Here is a 26,422-nt window from a genome sequence, read left to right on the forward strand (position 1 = left end):
AGGTGGATGACGTAGGTGCGGCACGTCTCCGTATTACACTGGTGTTGTGCGGTGACGTACCGTGCCCCGAGGTCGATGACGTAGGTGCGGCACGTCTTCGTATTACACTGGTGATGTGCGGGAGTGTGTGGCGCAACGTACCCAGACATTACAGTCGTGCAATGGAGATGTGCGCGTGTGGCAACACGTACAGGTATGTTGGACTTCGTTGTACTCACCTTCTGCGCCGTCGTCGGTTTCTAAGTACGAGGTGGTGGCCGTACAGGATTGGGATGAGACGGACGATGGCGTTCATGTCCTGCTTGTCGCGTACCGGGGTGCGGTTCGTGCCGGACTGTGATTTTACGGTAGTTTTGAGCTCTCGTAGAAAAAGAGCCGTACGGAGTGTGTTCAACACGGATCGTACTTCCTGGTTCGGAAGACGCGGTCTATTTACATTCGGACGTAGCGTGGAGCGTCAGCCGACATCTATTCGTATGGACTTTCGATTTGTACGGCGTTGTTTACGAGGCGTACGGAGTGACGCTTTAGGTCGTGATCGTACTTGCTGATTCGTATGGGGACGCCAACGGGTACGATTCGTACGGGGAAAAACGCTCCGAACGGCAATTCGGAGCGCTTTTTAACGGATCGAAATCGACCCCATAGTGTTTAACTCCGACCCTCGTCCGAACAAAACGTTAGGAAAGGATGAATCATAGCTTGCAACACAGCAGGAGTTTTAGAGCTGAGGAGTGTATCATCTGCAAACAATAGTGCTGTCACTCTTAAGTATCCTATTTTAGGGAAGTCGTTACCAGGGAAGTCTAGATAATTCACAACGTCATTGATGTGTAGAGAGAAGAGAGTTGGGGCCAAAACACAACTCCTTTCTCTGTTCTAATGCGATTAGTCAGCTCCTCCTTGTTGCCACATCTAACTTAAGGGTAATTCATCTTGTGTAATCTTATGAGAATTGATACAATAATTCTGTAGACCCCCATATCATCCAAAGCTTCCCAAAACGTATGAGGAAGTAGATCAAAAGCTGCTTTAAGATCTACAAATGCCAAATACAAGTGGCCCTGATCTAGTATCATGGTTTATCAATGAATTAACCACAATCGGAATATGTGGTTGATTGGTCTGGTTTTCGAACAGAAGCCTACTTGGAAGTCTGATAGGGATGAGGTGACACACCCATTTGTAGCTACAAGAGGAAGGCTTCTCTGCGGGCTAAATACCCTTTGAGATTTCCATGGTTTCATTGCAAATATTATTGCAATAGGATTGCTTCTAGGAGGATAACTAGAAGATGGATTCAGAATGGTTTCCACTTCCTTAATTGAGCCATTTGTTACTCTCAACTTTTTGGTCTTAAAAGGTTGATTTACTAATGTCTTACAGTGAGGTAATTCCCATCTGGGCCTCTCCTGCCTTACTTTTCCCCTTTTTGCCAAGAAAGTCTCTTTGCAAAACTCCACTCACTCCCGCACTTTGACCAGAGACGTAGATAACAGCTACCAAAACACAAGACATCAACCTTATCACTGAACACATTATTTGTCTGTGCAAAGCATACTTGTTTCTTGGAATCCACTAACCTTTCATTTCCAATCTACAACCAATGGGGATGGACCTTCCCAGCCTCTTCCGCCTTAAGAAGGGCGAAGTCAGGCCTGCTCTTGGCCCGGTGTTCGTCCGGGCATGACCCTGGAGCGTCCTGCGCTGTAGGCAAGTGGCGTTGGTTATAAAAGGCCTGGCCCGCCTCCTCAAATGGCAGCACTAAGAGCAGTGTGGGCATTGAAGTCCTACCCCAGCTCCGTGGAAGTGCGTCCTCAAGTACATTTAACAAAATGGCATTTTAAGCTGTTTTTGTCTCGAAGCCCAAACATCTATATTACCACCAAAGTCTAAGCTATAATAAATATGAACAATAACTGTTCAAATCCTTCTGTGAATAATATCATATATGCAAATATGGTGCTCTCTCAACCAACAGGGTGACTTTGGGCTGGATGTGGGCTTTGGTGGACAGGGTTGTGTCTGTCGGGATGGCGAAGGGCATTACCTCTGCCAGCCTAACAGTCTGAGCAGTTCCCCTCATTGGACAGCCATCATCTGTTTTGATGGCTGTTCACCTAACTTTTAAACTTTTGTTGTGTTTCAGGAAAAACTCACAAAGGGTGAGTTTGTTTCTAAAAACAAATAACTAATGACCATTTACTCCCTGGTAGTTTTCTTTGCGATCTGCAAGGGGATAAATCGATCTCACCCTTAGTCTAGTAAGTTACACCACATTATAGCACAATCTAGACCAGTGCTTAATTTGAGCCAGTGGTTTCCGGTGCTCGGCATGGTACGTAATTGTTAACACTTGAACTTGTGACGGTCTGCCACATGGTGGTGCTGTCTGTCTAATTTAGAGACGAACACAACAACAGTTGTTTTTAATTCAATACAGATTGAAAAGGACTATTCCCTGCCGACTAAGCCATTCTTGTAGCATTCAGGACCTGAAGTAGTCTGTATTGTCAGGTACTCAGTCAAAATTGAAATATCGACTTGCACTAAAATCGAGTATGTCATGTATTTTTTTGTATATTTTTTATATATGTTTTTTAATATTTGTGTTATATTTTTAGTATGTATTAATGTAATTGTAATTAAATTGAGCTTTTTTTAGTTCTGTGGCGGGTTGTGAGTTTATAGGGGAATAGGGTGGGAAGTAATTTAATTAGAATAACGTTATGAATATATTTATTTATGAATATTATTTAATTCAGATTTTATAATGTTAATTGTGTTTGTAATATTTTTGGGAAAATGTTAGGTGTGGGTTGTGGTGTTTATAGGGGTAAAAGGTGGAAAGTAATTTATTTTTAAATAATTCATAATTAGTGTTTAATGAATAATAATTAATTAATTGACAATTAATTATGGGAATTGTGTAATACATTTTAGGTGCAGGTTGTCAGTTTTATAGGGGTAAAGCGTGAGAAGTAATTTATTTTTAATTAATTAATAATTACCACAGCACCTGCCGCAATGGTGAAATGACATGTGCATTGCCATGCACAACGTGGCAGGCACCCAGCGTTGCCTGCCTCCTTGTGCACAGCAAGTGCAGCACCCACGGCCCTGGGGGCCTGCAACGGACCCCCAAAGTGAATCCCCGCCAGCCTTTCCATGGCGGCATCGCCGCCATGGAAAGGCCTTGTTTGCCACTCATCCTAATATGGATGGCGGTGCCTGCTAGGCACTGCCACAATATTGAGGCCCAATTCCTCGGCCCAATTCCCCGGCCGGCAATCGGAACGATTGCCGACCGGTGGAAAAGCGCCAGACACACTTTGCGTCCGCCGCGATACCCCTGCCATTATAATATGGAAGGGGTAAATCGGGTTGCAATTGACGGGCGAATCGCCACCGCCGGGCCAGCGGTGGCGATCCGCCCACCATCCTAATCAACCCCAAAGTGTTATAAGTAGTGGTAATCTCATTCAGAGGCTGCATACCTGACCTGGATGCAAATGTAAACACTGCCATAATCGATTTATCAAAATATAACCTTCTGGTTTCCAACAGAGATCTCCAGTTGTTTTGGCAGCTAAAGAGCAACCTGAGATATGAGGAAGTGTCTGTTGTTAAGATCTTATTTCCATCAAGAAAGTGGGTAAAAGCCCTGGTCTTGCCCAGGCAAATTATCATAGTATCTGACTTCCCACGATTAACCTTTAGACTCAGAATGTCCATAAAAATATTCAAAGTAAACTCTGTAAGGCATTTCCAGTGCATGGCATCAAGAATGCGTCTTTACAGAATTGGCAGTGGGCGGGACCCAATTTGATGCATATCACAAGCTCTGTCCTCCAGAAATGTTTCTATATTATAAATATATAGGGGCACAAAGTCCGCCCGCCATCCTGTCGTGAAAAGGGACCGCCCGCCATAAGGGCAGAGGTCCAGTGGGTGCCATTAGGATGCGCCTGCCACAGTGGCGGGCGCATCCTGCATTCCTAACATTGTGGCGGGCGTTGCACTCAGCACCACCCCCACAATGCCAGGAAGGCATGTCGTTCACTTCCATGCACAACATGGCAGGCACCGGGCGGTGCCTGCCATGTTGTGCATGGGACTGCAGGGGGGTACCTTAGGTACCCCCCATGTGCACCCCACACCCCCCAGAGTCCCTGTGGGCCTGCAACGGGCCCCCACAAGTAATTCCCGCATGCCTTTCCGTGGCGGAAAGGCATGCTTCGGCCCTCATAGTAATATGGTCCAGTTGTTCTGAGCCAAGGCCCTGGTCTGGCTTTCATTGTTGATTCTACTCCCACAGAGCTGTCACCGAACAGACAACAACAAACAACAACATTTTGACAAGTGTACCTAGTCCTTGTAGAAGATGTTCTAAGGCCTGATAATGTACCTACGAGGAGGTGTAACTGTTGGCAAAACCATTTTCTTCACTGTTCTCTCTTGCTTCCGCCCTGCTGTTGCTCTGATAGTTTCACTACATCATTTTATTTTATTTATTTTATATAGCGCGGGCTTCACCCGAAGGTGTCAGAGCGCTTCACAATAGGAACAGTACTAATACATGAGGAGAAGATTACAAGTGAACAAATTACAACAGCAAACGTTAAGATACTTGATGCAAAAGTGACAATTGTGAGCAAACAAAATACAAGAGGTAGCAAAAGGTACATTACAGGAGGAAAAAGTGACGTGTGCAGGTTACAAAAGCGTACAGAGTACAAGAAGAGGTATAGTACTGCAATAAATGGCAGATACTCCAACACAAGAACAAACGTTACGTAGGCAATGGTGGCACTTGTGCAAGTATCTAAAGCAAACAAAATGTAAGAGGTAGCAAGCAGTGTGTTACAAGAGAAAAGTAACGTGTGCATGTTACAAAAGAGTACCAAACATAGGTAGAAGGATAATACTGCAATAAATGGCAGACACTCAAACCATCTACAAGGTGCTAGCCCCCACCACATATCTATCAGCTGTATCTTCAACTTTGTTTTTCACAACACAGCCTAATTGCCTGTGTTTGTATCTGTGTGGGTCTTGCCACAAAAAGTTGGTGTATGAGTTTGTGAGCACTGCATATTTTCATTTGATGGTCACAAATCGGGATTACAGTTGCGGTTTCCTGTTTGTCTCATGTGAACATTTCGTTTAGTTGGTTCTCTGTTATTTCCAAAGTACTCTTGCATTACCAGGCTCTCACTCCATTATAATCTTTCACATTAATGAAAGGCAGTGGCTTTGTTCCTGAATACTACATGCACACCTGGGTTCTAAATTTACGGTCACAGATTTTAATAGTGCACACCTTTTCTTAATATAAATATTCAGATATAATGTGCTCTTTTTTTCTCTGTGTGATGCAGAACTCAACCATAATTGTATCTCACCCAAATTACCACATTTTACTAGGCAGTCCATAGACATCTATACCATTGCCAGAAGACCGATTATTTGCCATCTTTATTTTTTTCACAAACCCACAATTGTTGTCTTTAATAAGTGTGTTGCCCGTAAACCTTTAGGGAAGGTAGCCTTGAGAAACAGTGTTATTGATCTCTTGCGTGCTTACATTTGACCCGGATGTGTTATAATGGAGCTCTGTTGATTTTACTGTGTGTATATCTTTCCAGGAATAGTTGTTCATTTTCACATGACATCCAGTCTGAGGTCAACAAGGCTGTGCTGAAGGCCCACAAGATCAGCAGCCTGGATGAGCAGGAACTGCAGGTGTTGCTGCTTTTAAACGATTCAACTTTCTTGCCAGAGGTGAGTTTCATATCGTGAGTTAGATCTTTAGTTAGAGTCACCTTTCTCTAACACCTCTAGCACTAGAAGCTGCTGCCACCTTGTGGATTCTCAAGGACCTGCTCCTTATGTATATAGAAATAGAAACACTGTCCAGTCTGTAACTATATATGCACATTCCCCCCATTGGTCGGGAGTTGACCCAGTCTTGCATTCTCAGTGCCTCCACTTGCCTCTTTTGGTTTGTTCAGACTGGTGTATATCTAAACCTGAAGAGGCTCCTACCATTGTCTTCTTCTGGGATTTCCGTTTTTTTTCTAACATAGGATCCTTTTTTTTCACAACAAATTTCATTGAATTCCCATTATACATTCTGGGCCGCAGTCCGACATATACATAATCAGGACAAAAATTATTTTTCCGGTGTACCAAGCATGTATAGCATATTAATGCAGAACATATATACGGATGTACGTTGTTACGACGCGTGGTATTACCACGCGTACCGCTACAGCACGTATTTTACAACGCAAGTCGTTACCACGACTTGCGCTGTAGGGGTGCAGACTTAGTGATAGTTTAATTTACTATTCCAACACCAGCCTACGTACAGTAGGGAAGGTGTTGGAATAGTAAATCTACTATTCCTTGTCCTTTAGCGCCCTCTAGCGCAAGTCGTGGTTACGACTTGCGTTCTAAAATACACGTTGTAAAGGTACTGCGGGGTAACATCCGCGTCGTAAAGGATGTTTCCCATTTATACAGCACAACAAGAACAGTTTGGCTCAGACAGATCTAATACTCGTGCTTCTTGGGAAATTCAGCTAAGTACATGTATGAGCGGTGATGAGGTATGATGTTGTCTGGGGATCGTGGGCGTTATCATTCACTAGGGGTCTGAGAGGGTATGTTGCCCATCGGGACCACATTTTCCTATGTTTCTGGGGGCAGCCTAATGCCTGGAACACCGCAATCTCTGCGCCCATGCAACTGTCTAGGCCTTGCCTCCATTTCCCTGATGTCGGGGGAGAGGCCCCCTTCCACATCTGGGCAATGATCCGAGTGGAAATAGTGAGGGCCAGGAAGAGAAGGTGCTGTTTATACCGGTTCCCTCCTATCCCATCGGTACTGTGCAAAAGAAATAGCTTTGGGCCGAACGGAAAATCCCAGGTGAATATCTTACCCAAGCAGGATGAGAATTTGCGCCAGAAGGGCTGCAATGCCGTGCAGCTCCACACTGTGTGTATGAATGATCGTTCCTCCCTTCCGCAGCATAAACACTGGGGGGATTGGACGACAACCATCTTCCAAAGGTGAAGGTGTGTATAGTATACGCAATTTTTGTATTTATATTGGATGAGGTGGTATCGACAGGACACAGCTGCTCCCCGAGGGCTAGCTAAGGCTTCGGCCCAATCATCATCTGTCAACTCTGGTATGTCATCCTGCCACGCCTTTCTAGTTTTATGCAATGGTGTTCTGGTGTATGTCGTTAGTGTCTGGTAGATCTGACAGATTTTATGAGCACCCAGGTCTCCCATAAGGAGGCGGACTTCGAGGGAATGGAATTCAGGCAGGGTGTCCAGAGAAAGGATCAATGGGGTACGAGCGGCACCACCGCCACTGGCTCCCACGTCAGGGCATCCCACCTCACCTTCGGATCCCGATCCGGCCCCACAATCAGCCGCAGGCACCAAGCCAGAGGTCGAAGAAAGGACGGGTCGCGCCAAGCCGGGTCCGGGTCACTCGTCACACCTCAAACGGCCCGGCAAGCAGCACGCCGACCAATGTCTGCCGCTCCGCCCCCTTCAGTCCTCAGATGATCCCGGGCATTAGCGTGAAAGCACCGATGTCCGATGGGCAGCACTAGTTAGGATTGCAGACAGATTATGTAGGATATTTGGCGTAGATCAAGCTGCGTCCGCCATGTTGGCTGCCCAAGCCATTCCCCCTAGGATCCTATAATTTTGAAGTTATGTCCAACCAGGTGATGATATAAACATTCTCATATTTCCTTATCACTCAGTACACCGCTGAAAAGCACAGTTTCATTTTTTGCCTTGGGCAACAGCAAAAGTTTTAAAATGTGATTATTTACAGTTAACGTTTAACTATTGTTTACTTTTTTACTGTACTTTTGCTTGATAATCATACATTGCTAAAACCTGACCTCAAACTATGTAAAGAAGAGCAAAGGGAATTTTCTCTAACTTCCTGCCTAGGATTCACTTCAGCGGCCAGGGACTGTTTCAATGAGTTCCTGGACTTTCTGCCATGGCGAAAATGTCAAAGTCCCCCAACTGCCGCCTAGAAGGGTGGGCACCCTAAATATTGACCCCAGAACGTCGATGGAACACAATATGAAGGGCAAAATATTGAAAAAAATATCAACAGGTAAATCAGTCTAGATTTTCCATACCTACCTCCACATATATGCACTTATGGGATACATGGATACATATAAATCCCAGATATTTGGATGTGGAATAGGGAATAGTAAATCTCTACTTCCCTATATGCGCTTACCTTCCAATATTTGTCCCTTGATTTTTTGTCCTTGATATTCTTGCACCATGATGTACTAGGGGTCAATATTCATTAGTGCAATCCCTTAGAAGAGGTGCGATTAGTGCAAGAGACATACTTCAAAGCAGAACAGTGACCTCATGACAAGCTACTAAAGATCAGTAATAGCAGGGACCAGGGACTGAGACAGGAAGCACCTTAAACCATAGCTCCCAATACTACTAATTGTGCCTTGTCTTTTCTATGGTCTTCACAGCACTGTTTGGATAGACATCCCTCCCCATATAAGTTCATGAGTGTCCCTAACATGTATTAAATCATTAGTATCCCTTTAATAGATGACTCGAGCATACTACACATACTCTGTATTTAAGCAGGTGAAGGAGTTAGTACTTACCACAAGACATAGCTGCCCTGAGGAGACCAGATGTCTGGTACATCTCAGAGTAAGGCATACCAGCCTTCGGGCCTATCCCTTCAGTGGGATATGGTGTTACTTTATTGTCATTTTGCTCCAGATTTGTCAAGCTTGCACCCTCCAAAGCGTTCCCATGCTGATAAGAAATAAGACTCAGAATAGGCACATGGAGGGTTCAGAGGGTCCAGTGAAGCGTGCCTACTTTTTTGGTACTAGATGCATCAATGCAACATGGTGACTTCTTAGGAATGACTGTGGTGCCTGTGATAAGGGTCACTTTCATTAACGACCAAATGAGGGAGACCCATGTTTTTTTTTTATAAAACATATTTTATTGATTTTACATATCAGACAATAAACCAGAAGACATTAGCCGGTAGGTTCACATGTCAACATTGAAAGTCCCAGAAAAAATGACAGCATAAGCATAGTAGTGCCTCAAATTTACAACTTTTCAGCAGTTGACCTATAGAAAAATGGAGATAACCACATCATTACATTTCTCATCAGGCATTGTTCAATATGTTTCCAACTCAGTTGGCCACTTAATGTTATATACCTGGTCAATGTGACAGTCCCAGATAACTGTGTCTCTTCCAGTTAAGAAAAACTAAATATTCTCTACTCCCACCCCCCACCCTCCCCACAGGCTCAGCTTAAATCCTATACATTTAGTTGATCCATCCCAATACTACATAATCATGGAGACCCAATATATCACACCATAACAGCAACCATTATTTTACTATAAAGATGTACTTCAGGGGGCGTGGCTTAGCAGCCGATGGTGCTGGTCGCATAAGAACCGGGCTCCACTGTAAGCCCCGGAATTATCCTGCATAAAATTAGGCCTCGCACCCGTGGACACCACCAGAGCATGGGGAAGTGAAGTGTGTCTACCTGAGCGCTCCCCTGAGACCTGAGGTGTGATTTTGGGGAGCTTTTCGCCGCTCTCCCGACCGACTGTTGAAAGATGCGAGGCGGACGCAAGATGGCGGCTACGCGTCTGCAATAGCCTCCGAGACGGACCCTGTGGCGATCGCGGCATTGCAGGGAGGAGCTGCCTACGGTGGAATGGGCGCTGGCAACGATTGGCGGACGCCTCTTTGAGAGGAGAGGTGTCGGCGGAGGGCAGAGGGAATCCTGACCTGAGCTGTCGTGGCCTCCGGAGAGGAGAGCTGCAGGGAGGTGAGCGGCGCCGGGAGAGTCAGGACCATCACGGTGCCCGGGCGGCGGCCGCTCATGAGCTACGGAGCGGGGGGCGCCTCCCCTAGGGAGCATTAAGGGTGGATCGGAGCGGGGTTGTGGGACCCCCCGCTGGGCTACTGGACGTTAACGAAGTGCGAGGAGCGGCCTCACAATGGCGGCGGACGCATAAAGGCGGCCCAGAGGACTGTGCTGGAAAAGATCACCGGGCATAGTGGAGGAGCTGCCGAAGGGGCGTAATTGCCATAGAAGGTGGCTGAGGATCCCCCGCTCGTTGAGGTGGGGGGCAGTTCCTGACCTACGCTGCTGCGGCCATTTGCCCACGAGGACGCAGGGTGGACAGAGGAGCTGAGGAGACTGCGATCGCTGAGGAGCCAGGGCGGAGAGCGCAGATACATCGGGAGCTGACAGAGGGCCTGATTGTACACTGGTGAGTGGGGCGCTGGGGGCCCGGGCCTGCGATCTGCGTAGGTGGGATTGGGGTCCCGGGACCGCCACGCTCTGCGAGCTGGGGTGCGGGGGACGGTGAGAGCCTATGGAGATCTGAAAGAACGTTGGCAGTCAGAACAGCTGACACAGAGGGGCTGGCAACTGGGAAGCCGGTGAGAAGCATGAGTTGACCCAGAGGTCGAGAACAATAAAGGTCCAGGGGCTGAAGTGTTGCGGTTAGTTAACCCCCCCTGACGGAGAGGAATTATCTGGAGCGTGGTTATTGGATATTTGGCAGACTCCGAGCACGATTGCGGGCAAAGAGGCTGGCTGACCTGGGGCCTGTGAGCGAGTGGAGGCCTGGACTGTAGGGAGCGGGGGTAAGGAATCGCCCCGACAGAGACCCTGGGCGTCTGCTCACTTCTGGATTGAACTGTTTGGGGAGCTCTGAGATAAACCTCTTTGATCGTGTGCGGGGAAGGGCTCCATTGCGCATTCCACGTGGGTGCAGTGCTGACAACCTCCGTCCACTGGACGACCACTGAGGCCAATGCGAGCCCGTGGGGGGCTTCCGCAAAACCCAGCTGGGACCTGGTGCTGCGCCCGCAGAGGAACAGAAAGAGCTGAGCCCAGCGTTCGTGGCTCTCTGGGCTACAGACTGGGAGCTGAGGTGCCTGGGGCGGAAGATTGAAAAGACCTGACTGAACAGCCGCTGACTCTCCTCAATATGGGGAAATTGAAGGGGAGGAAAGACGGGGCTCAGCCGCAGTCGGACGGCGAATCCCCTGGGCGGAAGGAGCAAGAGGGCCCGGGAGCGTCGCGAGACCTCCACTTGCAGCACCAATTCGACAAAATTCTATCAGCAATAGCAGACTCCCGCACGGCTCTACAACAAGACATAGCGCAGGTCGCCACGGGTCTAGGACTACTACGAGCGTACCACGCCAAATTGGTAGACAGGGTTAAGCTAGTGGAGGGAGCGATTCAGACCGTCGAACCGGCACAAAAGGAACTGAAGGCAGCGGTGTCAAATGCTTTGGATCGTATCGGAGTGCTGGAAAGGCGAGCCGAGGATGCGGAAGGCAGGGACTGGCGGAACAACATCCGCGTAGTTGGTCTTCCTGAGAACACGGAGGGATCGGACATGGTGCAATTTTTTTATTTATGGGTTTTTTATAAAGCGCGGACTATCGCTCCGGAAGGAGCATCTTGGCGCTGTGCAAGCATGAAGTAGATAAGTGATAGATGATAGGTGGTGAGGGTCTGGAACTAAATGGCTGCTAGTACAGAGGTGTCAGATTGTTGATACACCCAAGTCTTGAGGAGTTTTCTGAATTTACTCTCTTTTTCAATTAGTCTAAAGTTGACGGGTAAGTTGTTCCATGCCCTTGCTGCCAGAAAGGTAAAGGTTTTCCCACCCCTAGTCGTGTACTTGAACCTGGGAATCACTATGAGATTTGTTCCAGAGGATCTCAGACATCGTGAGGGGTTGTAAAAGGTGAAGCGATTTGCAAGGTAATGAGGCCCTGTGCCTTTCAGAGCTTTAAAAACGGTAAGTAAAAGTTTAAAAAGAATTCTTTTATGGAGTGGTAACCAGTGTAGGGAATTTAATGCAGCTGAGGCAGATGACCTTCTAGGGAGTTTCAGGACCAGTCTGGCGGCTGCATGTTGTATACTCTGAAGCTTCCTCAGGGTGGACTTTTTCACTCCCACCATTAGCCCGTTGCAGTAATCAAGTCGGGAGAGGATTAAGGCTACCGCGACTGATTTTCTAGCTGCAATGGGGAGGAAGTCAAAGAATTTCTTTAAAGATTTGATAAGTCCGAAGCATCGACCAGCAGTGATCCTGACGTGATCGTCAAAGGAAAGGGAAGAATCAAATTGCACGCCCAGGTTCCGCGCGGAGGATGCTGCACTAGGTGGGGCCTCTGATCCTATGGGCCACCAGTCCTTCGGGCAGAAGGATAGATTTTTTCCTAGCGGTATGATTTCAGTCTTTGCACTGTTACACCTCAAGTGGTTTGTATTCAACCATTGAAATACATCAGAAAGACAGGTCCGGAAACGCAAAACTGCGTCCGAGCACTTTTTATCAATGGTGACGACAAGTTGTGTGTCGTCAGCATATGACGTGACGAGGATCCCATGGGATTCTATCACAGCGAAGAGGGGGGGCATATAGATGTTAAAGAAAAGGGGGCTTAATATGGACCCTTGGGGAACTCCTGATGTAGTGGGTTTTTCGCTGGATAGATAGGGACCCAGAGACACAGTCTGGGACCTGTTGGACAGGAAAGATTTAACCCATGACAGGACTGTGTCTGTCACGCCGATCTCTCGCATTCTATTAATCAGAATAGTATGAGAGATAGTGTCGAAAGCTGCTGTTAAATCGAGCAGGATGAGGACGGCTTGCCTTCCTTCATCCTGCAAGAACTTGATGGAATCAGATAGTTCTATCAAGGCTGTTTCTGTGGAATGACCGGGGCGAAACCCTGACTGTTGAGGGTGCAGGATGTTGTAAGTCTCTACAAATATTTTTAGCTGTTCATATACTAACTGTTCCGTGATCTTGCCAAGGACAGGCCGTAATGAAATGGGGCGCATGTTCGTGAGGTCAGTGGGAGATTTGTTCAGCTTCTTCATCAGGGGCTTCACAATAGCCTTCTTCCAATCGTTGGGCACTATCCCTTGCTCGAGGGATTCATTGATGATTAAATTAATACAAGGATTTACTGCCTCGATAAGGTGATGAAGAATGCCAGGAGGGCAAGAATCAGTGGGAACTCCTGATTTACATGCCAAAATTGCCTTGCTTGTTTGTTGGAGGGAAAAAGGTTTGAAACTGCAAAGCGGGGGGTAGTTATCCATTACCTCATAAGAGTTGGTCGGGGGAGAAGGAATACCTTGAGACCTGGCTGAAAACAGTAGGGGCGCCGGAAGGTTTATCTTCTTTCTATACACTAGAACGAGCGCACAGGGTACCGGCCAGGCCGCCTCCACAGGGACGACCCCCCCGACCGGTGGTGGCCCGACTGTTACATTTCCGGGACAGAGACCTGTTGCTCCAGAAGGCACGCACGGATGGACCCTATCAAGTTGGAAACAGTAAGGTCAAAAGGTCAATCTGTTCCCGGATTATACCTTTGAAACCCAGAGGCGCCGATCATCCTTCCTGGCTGTTAAGAGAGAGCTGAGGGAAGAGGGACTTCAGTACTCCCTGCTCTTCCCGGCCAGATTGAGAATCATAGTGGATGGTAAAACATGTTTCCACTACACTCCAGAAGATGCATGTGCCTGGCTGGAGTCCTACAGAGCAGGGACGGATGGGCATAGCTGTGAGTTGCAAAGCTTAACAGAAGGGCTGCCGCCACGGAAATCACAGAGACTTGGACAGAAGCGGCGAGACATGCGGAGGCCCTCGTTGTCACAGGCGGAAGCGGAGAGACGAGGGGTGCTGGAGGTGATATCAGCTATGTCGGAAGAACAGGAGAAGCGATCCCCAGGAGGGTCTGACTCAGAGAAGGATAAGGGACAATCCGATACGGAAGCCTCGGAAGCAGACAGTGTACGACTACCGGTGGTCACGCCAGAGACGGCTGATGGGATATTGGACGAAGGTTGAAGTGACTGGGGAGAGAGATGAGAGGCTGCTGGGAGGGGGATAGGTAACCTGGAGGACATAGTCCGGGAAAAGTACTCGATAACTGCAGCGGTCGTGGGGGGGTCGGAATAATTGTCCATCAAAGGGTATGCACTGCGTGCGCACTATTTGCTGAAATGCTCGGGGGAAGGATCAGGGGATGATTGAGGGGTGGCGAGGTGTGAGGCCCTCCGTTAAGTGGGGCTTACATGAAGCAGATGATGTACGAAGGTTGGGCGGCGGCCCGTTGGCGCAAAGTCCCCCTCGTTGCCCATAAGGCATGCCTTCAGCGGCCGCTGATAGGCTTAGATGTGTATTCACAATGACATTGGTTTGGATGGGAACTAGCTGTTTGGTTCTAGGACCTGTTCTTGGGGGGAGTGGGTATGTTGGGTTGTTGGTAAGGGGGTTGGATCTGGGGGTACACCGGTGCGGTATCAGGAATTTGGCTTGGAATGCAGACATTACACGTTTATGATGGGGATACAACTGATTTACGATGTATTACCTGGAATGTGAGGGGGCTCCACACGATGACAAGACGCCACAAGATACACGCATATCTAGTTCGTAGAGGGGTCCACATAGCATTGCTCCAAGAGACTCATCTTACCAAGGCAGAAGGGGTAGCGTTACACAGGAGGTGGAGAGGACAGATATTTCACACCACTTACTCAGCGTTTGCTCGGGGAGCACTGATATGGATCAGGGCCGGAGTTCCTTTCCAGGTGACAAGGCAGACAATAGATCCAGAAGGCAGGTTTGTGGCCATAGAAGCTAGACTCCGTGGCAGGGACATAGCGATCTGTAGCGTTTACGCTACTAACGTTGAACAGACGCGCTTCTTGGAGCCATTGTCTGGCTTGCTGGCTCATTATCTCGCAGGCTCGGTGGTGATATGGGGGGATTTTAACTCTATAGCGGACATGTCATTAGATAGATCGCATCCCCCATTACCGGGTTCCCCTGTACATAGATTGGCTAAAAGCAGGCTGGATTGGGAGAGCAGGTGGAACCTGGTGGATGTGTGGCGAATGCGCCATCCACTTGACCGGGACTACTCCTATTTTTCAGCGATACATGACCTGCATGTTCGCCTGGACACGGTGTTGTGCTCGCCGTTAGTAGTGCCCTCTATAATGAATACTGAATATCTCACCAGAACGGTTTCTGATCATAATCCGCTGTTATTCACTGTGCGTTGGGTGACAGGAGAGTCGGCCATCCCCAATTGGAGGCTTTGGCCTGAATCCCTGGAAGATCCGATCTTCCAGAGGGTAGTGAGCGAAGGGATCACCCATTATTTTGATGAGAACGCTGGCTCGGCCACTACAAGGGCGATAGAATGGGATGCCTTTAAGGTAGTCATCAGGGGGATCTGCATTGGGAAACACGCAGGAGTGCGAAAGGTGCTGCTACAAGATGTGACCCGGGCCGAAGGCAGACTGCGTAGGGCAAAGTTAGCAAGGCCTGGTCATCCTGAAACTCAACAGGAGGTTCTGGCAGCGAAAGAAGAGGTTGCAGCGGAGGTAGAGAGACTGCGATGTTTTGTTTAAAAAGCCTACACTGCGAGAACACACGCGATGGGGGACAGGGCAGGAACACTACTGGCTTGGCTGGCCAACCCAGCAAAGAGAGGCTCCCCTATATTGGCACTAGAAGATAGGAACGGTAAGGAGGTCTACACCCAAAACGAGATTTTGCATTGTTTCCTGCAGTATTACGAGGACCTGTACGAAAGCTCATTAGTGGTGGGGACATTGAAATCGACTCCTTCCTGGGAGGGGTAACACTCCCATACTTGGAGGACGAGCAGGCGAAATGCTTAGGCCAGGACATAGAAATAGGGGAAGTCAGGAGCGCTATCAAACACATGGCCCGAAATAAAACACCGGAAAAAAAAAAAAAACAATAAAGATGTACTTCAGCCCAAACTGTCCTCAGCTTTTTGTCTAAAAGCCCGAGGGTAGGGTGTATAAAGAATCCGTCAGTACGTTTGGATGTCGACAGCAGTAAATTCTTCCATCAACGTATTCCATTCCATAGAAATGGGTTTCTTACGCAACCCTCTGTGTTCTTCCCTCTGCAGCTCAGCACCCTCTGTCCTGCCCCATCTAACCATTTCACTGTGCCATTCCCGTAGTGACAGCGGTTTGGCGGTCTTCCATCTCACGGTGATCTTACGCTTAGCTAATATTAAGTCAAGGTTAACAAACGTGTTAACGTGGTTTCCCTTCTTCCCTTTTGGACCCAACTCCAGTAGGCAGAACTCTAGCAAGACATTGTTCCGCATCGGGGGATGTCCTTCAGTATCGTACATACGGACACCTAAAAGTGGCTCAGCCATGGGCAGTTCCACAGCATATGTATTAATCCCGCTGCCGAGGAATGAAAGCGTGGGAAAACATCTACCGCATCTGGAAACATGGAACTCAGCCTGCGTGGGGTCATATAGGCCCTATCTAAAAGCATGAGCTGTATAAACTTAAATTTAGGGTTCCTGGACACTTTCCTCTGGTATTCCAAAATAGTGTCCAATTCTTTGTCAGTGAGCGCACGGCCCACATCCACATCCCATCTCATGCGGAGGTGTTGGAGTGGCACTGCTGCTACCTTGCGGATCCCTCTGAATAGCCACCTCGTTAAATGGTGCCCGTTTCCCATCAAATATTGCATAGTGAGTAGTGCGTGCGTTACTGGTTCTATCCCCTGTGGAGCCCAAGTGTTGTGTATGTAGCGAGAAACACTAGCATGCAGGAGAAACATTGTATTTGGTACTCCATGTTCTTGGACAAAGACAGCGTGAGGCATCAGGGCACCCTCCAGAAAGAACGCGCCCACTGTGGTCACTCCCGCGTCCCCCCCAGGCCAGTAGTCTTCTATTAGTAAGAGTGCCTGACTGCAAGGAGATTCCCAAAAGGCGAATAGTGGGGGCATATGGAGCTACCGATTTGGTGTGTCTTAAAGCATTCTTCCAATATGACAACGCAACCCATAATAAATGGGGTGCCGTTGGGGGATTGTTGCTGTTGGGTAATAAGAGTGTATGCAAGTCTCCTCTTATCCACGACTGTCGAGACATACCAATCTCCTGTAAATTATGGCTCACCATCCAATATGCAAAAAACACAGTTGATGGACAGAATGTAGAACAATGTCATACATTCACCCCAGTACAAGGATCTGGGCCTAAATCCATCGTTATTTTGCACTCCACACCACCCTGGGTTAGACACTGGCTATATGCAAATCAGCTCTGACCCTGTGCCTCATGGGAACAGTCCAGTCCGAACTACCAAGCCATGTCTTTCCCAGACCGGAATCAAGCATCCAAGGACCGGTTTCTGGATATCAGCCTTCATTCAGCCTGGATAGCTTGACTCCAGTGGTGTGGAGAGCCTGGGACTCACGTCTGAGCATCCCCAGCCCACTCGGGGTGAAATTTGCAAAAAACACAGTTGATGGACAGAATGTAGAACAATGTCATACATTCACCCCAGTACAAGGATCTGGGCCTAAATCCATCGTTTTTTTGCACTCCACACCACTCTGGGTTAGACACTGGCTATATGCAAATCAGCTCTGACCCTGTGCCTCATGGGAACAGTACAGTCCGAACTACCAAGCCATGTCTTTCCCAGACAGGAATCAAGCATCCAAGGACCGGTTTCTAGCTATCAGCCTTCATTCAGCCTGGATAGCTTGACTCCAGTGGTGTGGAGAGCCTGGGACTCACGTCTGAGCATCCCCAGCCCACTCGGGGTGAAATTTGCAAAAAACACAGTTGATGGACAGAATGTAGAACAATGTCATACATTCACCCCAGTACAAGGATCTGGGCCTAAATCTATCGTTTTTTTGCACTCCACACCACCCTGGGTTAGACACTGGCTATATGCAAATCAGCTCTGACCCTGTGCCTCATGGGAACAGTCCAGTCCGAACTACCAAGCCATGTCTTTCCCAGACCGGAATCAAGCATCCAAGGACCGGTTTCTGGCTATCAGCCTTCATTCAGCCTGGATAGCCTGACTCCAGTGGTGTGGAGAGCCTGGGACTCACGTCTGAGCATCCCCAGCCCACTCGGGGTGAAATTTGCAAAAAACACAGTTGATGGACAGAATGTAGAACAATGTCATACATTCACCCCAGTACAGCTAATATTAAGTCAAGGTTAACAAACGTGTTAACGTGGTTTCCCTTCTTCCCTTTTGGACCCAACTCCAGTAGGCAGAACTCTAGCAAGACATTGTTCCGCATCGGGGGATGTCCTTCAGTATCGTACATACGGACACCTAAAAGTGGCTCAGCCGTGGGCAGTTCCACAGCATATGTATTAATCCCGCTGCCGAGGAATGAAAGCGTGGGAAAACATCTACTGCATCTGGAAACATGGACCTCAGCCTGCGTGGGGTCATATAGGCCCTATCTAAAAGCATGAGCTGTATAAACTTAAATTTAGGGTTCCTGGACACTTTCCTCTGGTATTCCAAAATAGTGTCCCATTCTTTGTCAGTGAGCGCACGGCCCACATCCACATCCCATCTCATGCGGAGGTGTTGGAGTGGCACTGCTGCTACCTTGCGGATCCCTCTGAATAGCCACCTCGTTAAATGGTGCCCGTTTCCCATGAAATATTGCATAGTGAGTAGTGCGTGCGTTACTGGTTCTATCCCCTGTGGAGCCCAAGTGTTGTGTATGTAGCGAGAAACACTAGCATGCAGGAGAAACATTGTATTTGGTACTCCATGTTCTTGGACAAAGACAGCGTGAGGCATCAGGGCACCCTCCAGAAAGAACGCGCCCACTGTGGTCACTCCCGCGTCCCCCCCAGGCCAGTAGTCTTCTATTAGTAAGAGTGCCTGACTGCAAGGAGATTCCCAAAAGGCGAATAGTGGGGGCATATGGAACTACCGATTTGGTGTGTCTTAAAGCATTCTTCCAATATGACAACGCAACCCATAATAAATGGGGTGCCGTTGGGGGATTGTTGCTGTTGGGTAATAAGAGTGTATGCAAGTCTCCTCTTATCCACGACTGTTGAGACATACCAATCTCCTGTAAATTATGGCTCACCATCCAATATGCAAAAAACACAGTTGATGGACAGAATGTAGAACAATGTCATACATTCACCCCAGTACAAGGATCTGGGCCTAAATCCATCGTTATTTTGCACTCCACACCACCCTGGGTTAGACACTGGCTATATGCAAATCAGCTCTGACCCTGTGCCTCATGGGAACAGTCCAGTCCGAACTACCAAGCCATGTCTTTCCCAGACCGGAATCAAGCATCCAAGGACCGGTTTCTGGATATCAGCCTTCATTCAGCCTGGATAGCTTGACTCCAGTGGTGTGGAGAGCCTGGGACTCACGTCTGAGCATCCCCAGCCCACTCGGGGTGAAATTTGCAAAAAACACAGTTGATGGACAGAATGTAGAACAATGTCATACATTCACCCCAGTACAAGGATCTGGGCCTAAATCCATCGTTTTTTTGCACTCCACACCACTCTGGGTTAGACACTGGCTATATGCAAATCAGCTCTGACCCTGTGCCTCATGGGAACAGTACAGTCCGAACTACCAAGCCATGTCTTTCCCAGACAGGAATCAAGCATCCAAGGACCGGTTTCTAGCTATCAGCCTTCATTCAGCCTGGATAGCTTGACTCCAGTGGTGTGGAGAGCCTGGGACTCACGTCTGAGCATCCCCAGCCCACTCGGGGTGAAATTTGCAAAAAACACAGTTGATGGACAGAATGTAGAACAATGTCATACATTCACCCCAGTACAAGGATCTGGGCCTAAATCTATCGTTTTTTTGCACTCCACACCACCCTGGGTTAGACACTGGCTATATGCAAATCAGCTCTGACCCTGTGCCTCATGGGAACAGTCCAGTCCGAACTACCAAGCCATGTCTTTCCCAGACCGGAATCAAGCATCCAAGGACCGGTTTCTGGCTATCAGCCTTCATTCAGCCTGGATAGCCTGACTCCAGTGGTGTGGAGAGCCTGGGACTCACGTCTGAGCATCCCCAGCCCACTCGGGGTGAAATTTGCAAAAAACACAGTTGATGGACAGAATGTAGAACAATGTCATACATTCACCCCAGTACAGCTAATATTAAGTCAAGGTTAACAAACGTGTTAACGTGGTTTCCCTTCTTCCCTTTTGGACCCAACTCCAGTAGGCAGAACTCTAGCAAGACATTGTTCCGCATCGGGGGATGTCCTTCAGTATCGTACATACGGACACCTAAAAGTGGCTCAGCCGTGGGCAGTTCCACAGCATATGTATTAATCCCGCTGCCGAGGAATGAAAGCGTGGGAAAACATCTACTGCATCTGGAAACATGGACCTCAGCCTGCGTGGGGTCATATAGGCCCTATCTAAAAGCATGAGCTGTATAAACTTAAATTTAGGGTTCCTGGACACTTTCCTCTGGTATTCCAAAATAGTGTCCCATTCTTTGTCAGTGAGCGCACGGCCCACATCCACATCCCATCTCATGCGGAGGTGTTGGAGTGGCACTGCTGCTACCGTGCGGATCCCTCTGAATAGCCACCTCGTTAAATGGTGCCCGTTTCCCATCAAATATTGCATAGTGAGTAGTGCGTGCGTTACTGGTTCTATCCCCTGTGGAGCCCAAGTGTTGTGTATGTAGCGAGAAACACTAGCATGCAGGAGAAACATTGTATTTGGTACTCCATGTTCTTGGACAAAGACAGCATGAGGCATCAGGGCACCCTCCAGAAAGAACGCGCCCACTGTGGTCACTCCCGCGTCCCCCCCAGGCCAGTAGTCTTCTATTAGTAAGAGTGCCTGACTGCAAGGAGATTCCCAAAAGGGGAATAGTGGGGGCATATGGAGCTACCGATTTGGTGTGTCTTAAAGCATTCTTCCAATATGACAACGCACCCCATAATAAATGGGGTGCCGTTGGGGGATTGTTGCTGTTGGGTAATAAGAGTGTATGCAAGTCTCCTCTTATCCACGACTGTCGAGACATACCAATCTCCTGTAAATTATGGCTCACCATCCAATATGCCAGCCATTGTAGCTGGCTCATGTAGCAGTAAGCTTTCAGGTCCGGGACCCCCAGTCCTCCTTGTTTAGTGTCTAATTGTAGCTTTGTGATTCCAATACGTCTGCTGCCTTTTCCCCAGATTAGATCAATCAATAGGGAGATCAATCATTTAATTACCTGTGTCAGGACTATAATGGGCAAATTAATGAAATAATATAACAATCTAGGGAGCATCACCATTTTGGCGATTGCCACCTTACCTGCCACTGATATAGGCAGGGGCGGAAAGACACAGCTCGGGACTGGGCATCATGTTCTGCCAAGGCTGCCTCCATCAGGAGAGCGTCTCTCTGGCTATCCGAGATCTGTTCCAGAGATGGGCTCACGCCTGGCCCATCTCCACAGTGCTGAGTCTCCTCCATGCTGGCCACATCTTCACGCTGCCACAAGGATCGTGCAGACTGGCTCGGCAGTAGCGAAGGCTGGGATACAGGAGGCATGAAGGTGATTTCCAATCAGTCCGCCACTTCCTCAGGATTATCAAAAAATATAGACTTCTGGCCAAAAATGACTTTCAAGCAGGCCGGAAAAAGCAAAGCATATTTAAGGTTGTGTGCTCTCAGTTTCTTTTTAACGTCTTAAAAAGTGGCTCTCGCTTTCTGAACCGCCAATGTAAAATGCGGGTATAGGGAGATTTTTTTATTCTTGAAGCGGATGGGGGCATTCTCTCTTGCGGCACGCAGGATCGTGTCAGGGTCCTTATAATTCAGGATGAGTGCTATCAGCGGTCTGGGTTGCGCTCCTGCAAGGGGAGGCTTGGGCGGCACCCTATGTGCCCTCTCCAAACTATAGAGTTCCATTAGACCCTCCTTCGCTACATGTTCTCGCAGCAATTTTTCCACAAACTGGGTGGGGTCACGCCCTCACTTCTTTCTGGTATTCCCAGTATGCGGACATTATTTCGGAAGGATCTCCCTTCGGCATCATCCTCCCTATCTTGTAGCCTCCGTAGCTGGCGCTGTCGTTTTTCCATTTGGGAAGTGTGTATAGTTTGTTGCGGTATCAAGTCATCTAGAGCAAGTTTGTTCAACTTTACCTTGTTCGCCAGTTTCTTGTGGTCTGCTTGTAAGAGGTTGAGGCTAGTAGAGAGCTTCCCTATTTGGGTTTCAATCGCCATATGTGAACTCTAATTTCTTTTAGTATCAAGTCCAGCTTATCAGCGTGTTGTTCAGCCCCTGTGGTTGGCACTACATCAGTTTCTGTACTATGCGCCAAATCTTCTCGTGTTGAAGTATGTGTGGCAGCAAATGCAGGGGGGTCAGGTTGTCTAGCCTTAGTGCGACCCATGATGTAGAGGATCGGTGACCCCACACAACCACTCCCTCCGAAAACACAAGCGGGGAGACCCGTCCTTGCTCCTCTTACTTTAGATTGGAACCGGGTTGTATCACTGACAAGCCAAGACCATTATCACCTGAGTTCATGCAGGCAGAGAGGTCGCTATCCTAGTTATATTCCAGGCCAGCACATCAGGGAGGCACCAGAGAGCCGATGGTCGTGCATATAGAAGCCATGTCAGGTCCCTGTAGATACACTTGTGTGTTGGGGATAGTATTGCCGCACAATGGTGGTGTGTTGACAATCACTCACAGGGCTTCAGTGCGGCCAGACTGCTTCCACCACAAACCGGTACACCCCAACCCCGGTGTCACTCGCTGTCGATCTCCTCAACACATCTGGAAGGAAATACTGGCAGATAATCGTGGTGCGGTTGCGATGCAGTGATATAACCTCTTTGTATCACCAGCACAGGGGCCCGCGGTGCATTCCATCATTCGCCCCACCGCGCCGAGTCCCACTGTCTCCAGTAGTGCAGTCTCACTCCACGCCGCCACCGCCTCAGTGCCTCCAGCCAGCTTCATTGTATCACACCAGTGCAGCGGCACCGTACACATTTACCCCCGCAGCGCAGCATTGACCAGCGGAGCAATCCGGCCCCCTCTCTGTAGCTCGAATATCCGCTACCCAGGCAATAAATCAGCAAGGTTGTTCCCGCGATCCCCCTTACTTCGTGGTCCGCGGCAGGAGCACAAGTCTATGACGCAGAAGGAAACCATGCCGGCGGGCGTCTTCACCGCCCGTTATTGGTCGGCAATATCCCCAGCATTAGCCTACCTCGGGTTTGCTTTGTAGTCCTGTCAGCCGGGGTGAGGATCTTGGCACAACATCAGCAATTCCCAAGTGGCCTACAGTGAACCGCCGCTCTCATCTGCTGCCGGCCGCCATTTTGCCCCGTCCTCGCCATGCAGCTAGCTTTATCGCCGATTTGGGTATATGCAGCTTGTGGACAGCGCGTCCACATGCAGCGTGGGTAGTTTTTAGTCCAGCCAACGGCTATCGATAACAGGTTGCGTATCACTCCCTATCCTCTAACCGCTTCGTCTACTCCGGTAGTATTCAGCGCTCTGCCCGTCCTCACACCGCTAGCCCACGACTTTCAAGAGCGATGGCGTGGATATGCCGAAAATCGGTGTCCGGACCCTCCGTGTCCGGTCCGCTGGTGCCTCAGGAGTTCCGCTGCAGATGTATGTCATTACATCGCATACTAATACCACGCGTGCCATTACAACGTGGGTATTATTACGCAATGTCAATGACAACGACATGCCATTCTCAAACTTTTACCATGAGTATGCCTTTACCATGCAAGCCATTACAACCCAAAGGCATGCATGGTAAAGCTATACTTGTGGTTAAAGTTTGCAAGGTAAGTGACACAACCCTCCCGTGACCCCCAGTCCTCTCAAACACTACTACACTACCCTAAACAACTACCCACACTACTCTCACCCCTACACTACCCTAAACCCTAAAACACTAAACTACACAAACACTACCCTAAACCCTAAAACACTACACTACAACACTACCCTAAATCATAAAACACTACACTATACAAACACTACAACACTACCCTACTCCCACCCCTACACTACCCTAAACCCTAAACCACTACGACACTACAACACTACCCTAAACCACTACCCACACTACTCCCACCCCTACACTACCCTAAACCCTAAAACACTTAGGGCCCGATGTAGGTAATTCTTATTTACCACTTCTTAAATACCGAATTTTACCGATACGGTATTTAAGAAGTGGTAAATATGAAGGGGGGAGATGTAGGTATTTCCAGATGTGTAAATACTGAGGGCCCGATGTAGGTAAAACGCATTTACCGATTTTAAAATACCGATTCGTACCGAATCGGTATTTCAAAATCGGAAAATGATATGTAGGAAAAATAAATCGGAACATTACTGATTCGGTAGCAATCGGTATCGTGAATCGATACGTACCGATTCGCCAAGTACCGAATCGGTATAGCCCGGATCGGACACTTCCGAATCGGTAAATAAAAATGCGGATCCTACCGAATCGGTAAACGCCGAATCGGAAATAGCAATACGCCCCATGGGCCAAAAGGCCAATAGAAACGCATAATACATACCGATTCGGTATTTACCGAACATATTCGGTATATTCCGAATCGGAAAATACCGATTCGGAGAATGCCGCTTCGGAGAATGCCGATTCGTCGAGCAGGTTAACTGACACTGAAGACATCAGCCAATGAGCTGGAAGCACCCTCCCCCACAGGGAGTGGCAACCCAGGCAGGTGCAACTCATCAGAACTTTCTGGAGAGGCTGCCTGAGCTGAGCAAACACAGTGAGTAGCAGTGTTAGCAGGATCCCTGTGAAACATGGCAAACAGCTCTGAGAGCCAGAAGGCAGAGCGCAAGAGGAAGACCAAATTCAGCACCATGGAGCTGCAAACGTTGGTGGAGGAGGTGGTGAGGGTGCACAGGCAGCTTTATGGAAGGCTGTCCCTCACTGTTCCGGAGAGCACTAAGAGGAAGCTGTGGATAGACATTGGGGAAAAAGTCAACGCTGTTGGTGTCACCCACAGGAGCCACGACGACCTCAAGAAGAGGTTCTACGATATCCGTGGCGTGACAAAGAGGAAACTGGCTGACCTGCACAAGCAGGCTGGACTTACTGGTGGAGGCACAAACCGGGCGCCACCCCTCACTGAGCTGGAGGAACTAGTGGCGACCACCATTGAGAGGGCGAGTGTTGTGGGAATTGGGGAACTGGATAGCTCATTCCGAGCTACAGCTACAGGTAAGAAGCATGCGCAACTTGACACACCATACCAGACACCTCCCCTATAGACCCAATGCACAGCCAAACCCCAGGCCAGTACTGCTAGCAACAGACATGAGCAATGCATCTTGCTAAATGTAGTCAGCAAAAGTACACAAAAATGCCACTGCAGAAGCATAAGAAAAATAACAGTAATACTGCATCTACGTTTTTGTAATGAGATGTGCAATGCTTTAATAGTAGTGACTGGAACACATTAGCACTCAGTTGACAAATGCTTCTTTATACCTAGGGGCACCATCAGGCGGGGGAGCAGCACCAACTCAAGCACCAGCTCCAGCACCAACAGCCAGTGCGGTGGCAGTGGCAAGCACCAGTGTAGTAGCACAGGAGGAGGACAACAGCAGTGCCCTGGGCAATGAGGAAGACACTGGACATTCCCTCACATATCCACACTCCCCCCGACTGTCTGTCTCAGACGCCCCCATTGCAATTCTCCCCGGAGAACACACCACCACAGAGCCACCCTGCACCTGCCACATCCCCTGCCAGGAGGAGAATTGTTGCTCCATTAATCATCATGGAGGGAGCAGCGGGTCAGGCTCCAGCACAAGACCCTGTGACACCAGCGTCACCCCAGCACACACAGCAGGGCAGCAGAAATCCCCGGAGGCCACGTGCAACCAGCAGTCCACTTCAAGCACAGGGGGGCAGCGTCTTCGTAGGGCTGGAGACCAGTATGGTGACGATTCAGAGAATGCAGGCAAAATCTATCTTGGCCTGCCATCGCCAGTTGCGCCTGCACAACCTGCAGATGGGGGAAATGGCACAGGGATTCAAGACATTTATAGATAGCAACAAGGAGATTGCAACATCTCTTGGCCGAATGACCACTGCCATCACCCAGCTCTGCAACAGAATGGATGACCATGAGCAATGTCGTCGCAGGGATGCCCGTGTGCAGAATAGGTCCCTCAACCGCCTTGCAGCTGCGACCGCCCAGCTATGCCAACGTGGGGCAAACATGGAGGCCAGCCTCACACAGAACATGTCAGAGGTCACTAGGGGCATGGGCTGCATTACCACCGCCATGGAGACACTACTGATCTCCAACACTGTCGTTAATCCCGTCCTGGGCGAGGCTGGGGACAGCAGCAGCCGCAGCAGCCCGGCCAGCGCAGTGTCAGAGCCGCGCCGGAGCAGCAGGCGCTCAGCTGAGGCTGCTGGGCATAC

General features: G+C 48.8%; 1 protein-coding gene across 11 annotated transcripts in view; it reads left to right on the plus strand.

The window, feature by feature from the left end:
* LOC144807664 (protein mono-ADP-ribosyltransferase PARP12-like) overlaps positions 1-26,422 on the plus strand; it is a 393,804-nt gene that overhangs the window by 65,566 nt on the left and 301,816 nt on the right. For all 11 annotated transcript variants that reach the window (XR_013606379.1, XR_013606384.1, XM_078673300.1 and 8 more), the window contains exon 2: positions 5,649-5,784. Coding sequence is in view for 9 of the 11 variants with exons in the window: in XM_078673300.1 (XP_078529426.1) it covers positions 5,649-5,784 (136 nt within the window). In the remaining 2 variants the exon portion in view is untranslated. The remainder of the gene's footprint in view (positions 1-5,648; positions 5,785-26,422) is intronic.

The sequence above is a fragment of the Lissotriton helveticus genome, chromosome 1_1 (genome assembly GCF_964261635.1).
Source record: "Lissotriton helveticus chromosome 1_1, aLisHel1.1, whole genome shotgun sequence".
In the NCBI taxonomy this organism is placed as follows: Eukaryota; Metazoa; Chordata; class Amphibia; order Caudata; family Salamandridae; genus Lissotriton; species Lissotriton helveticus.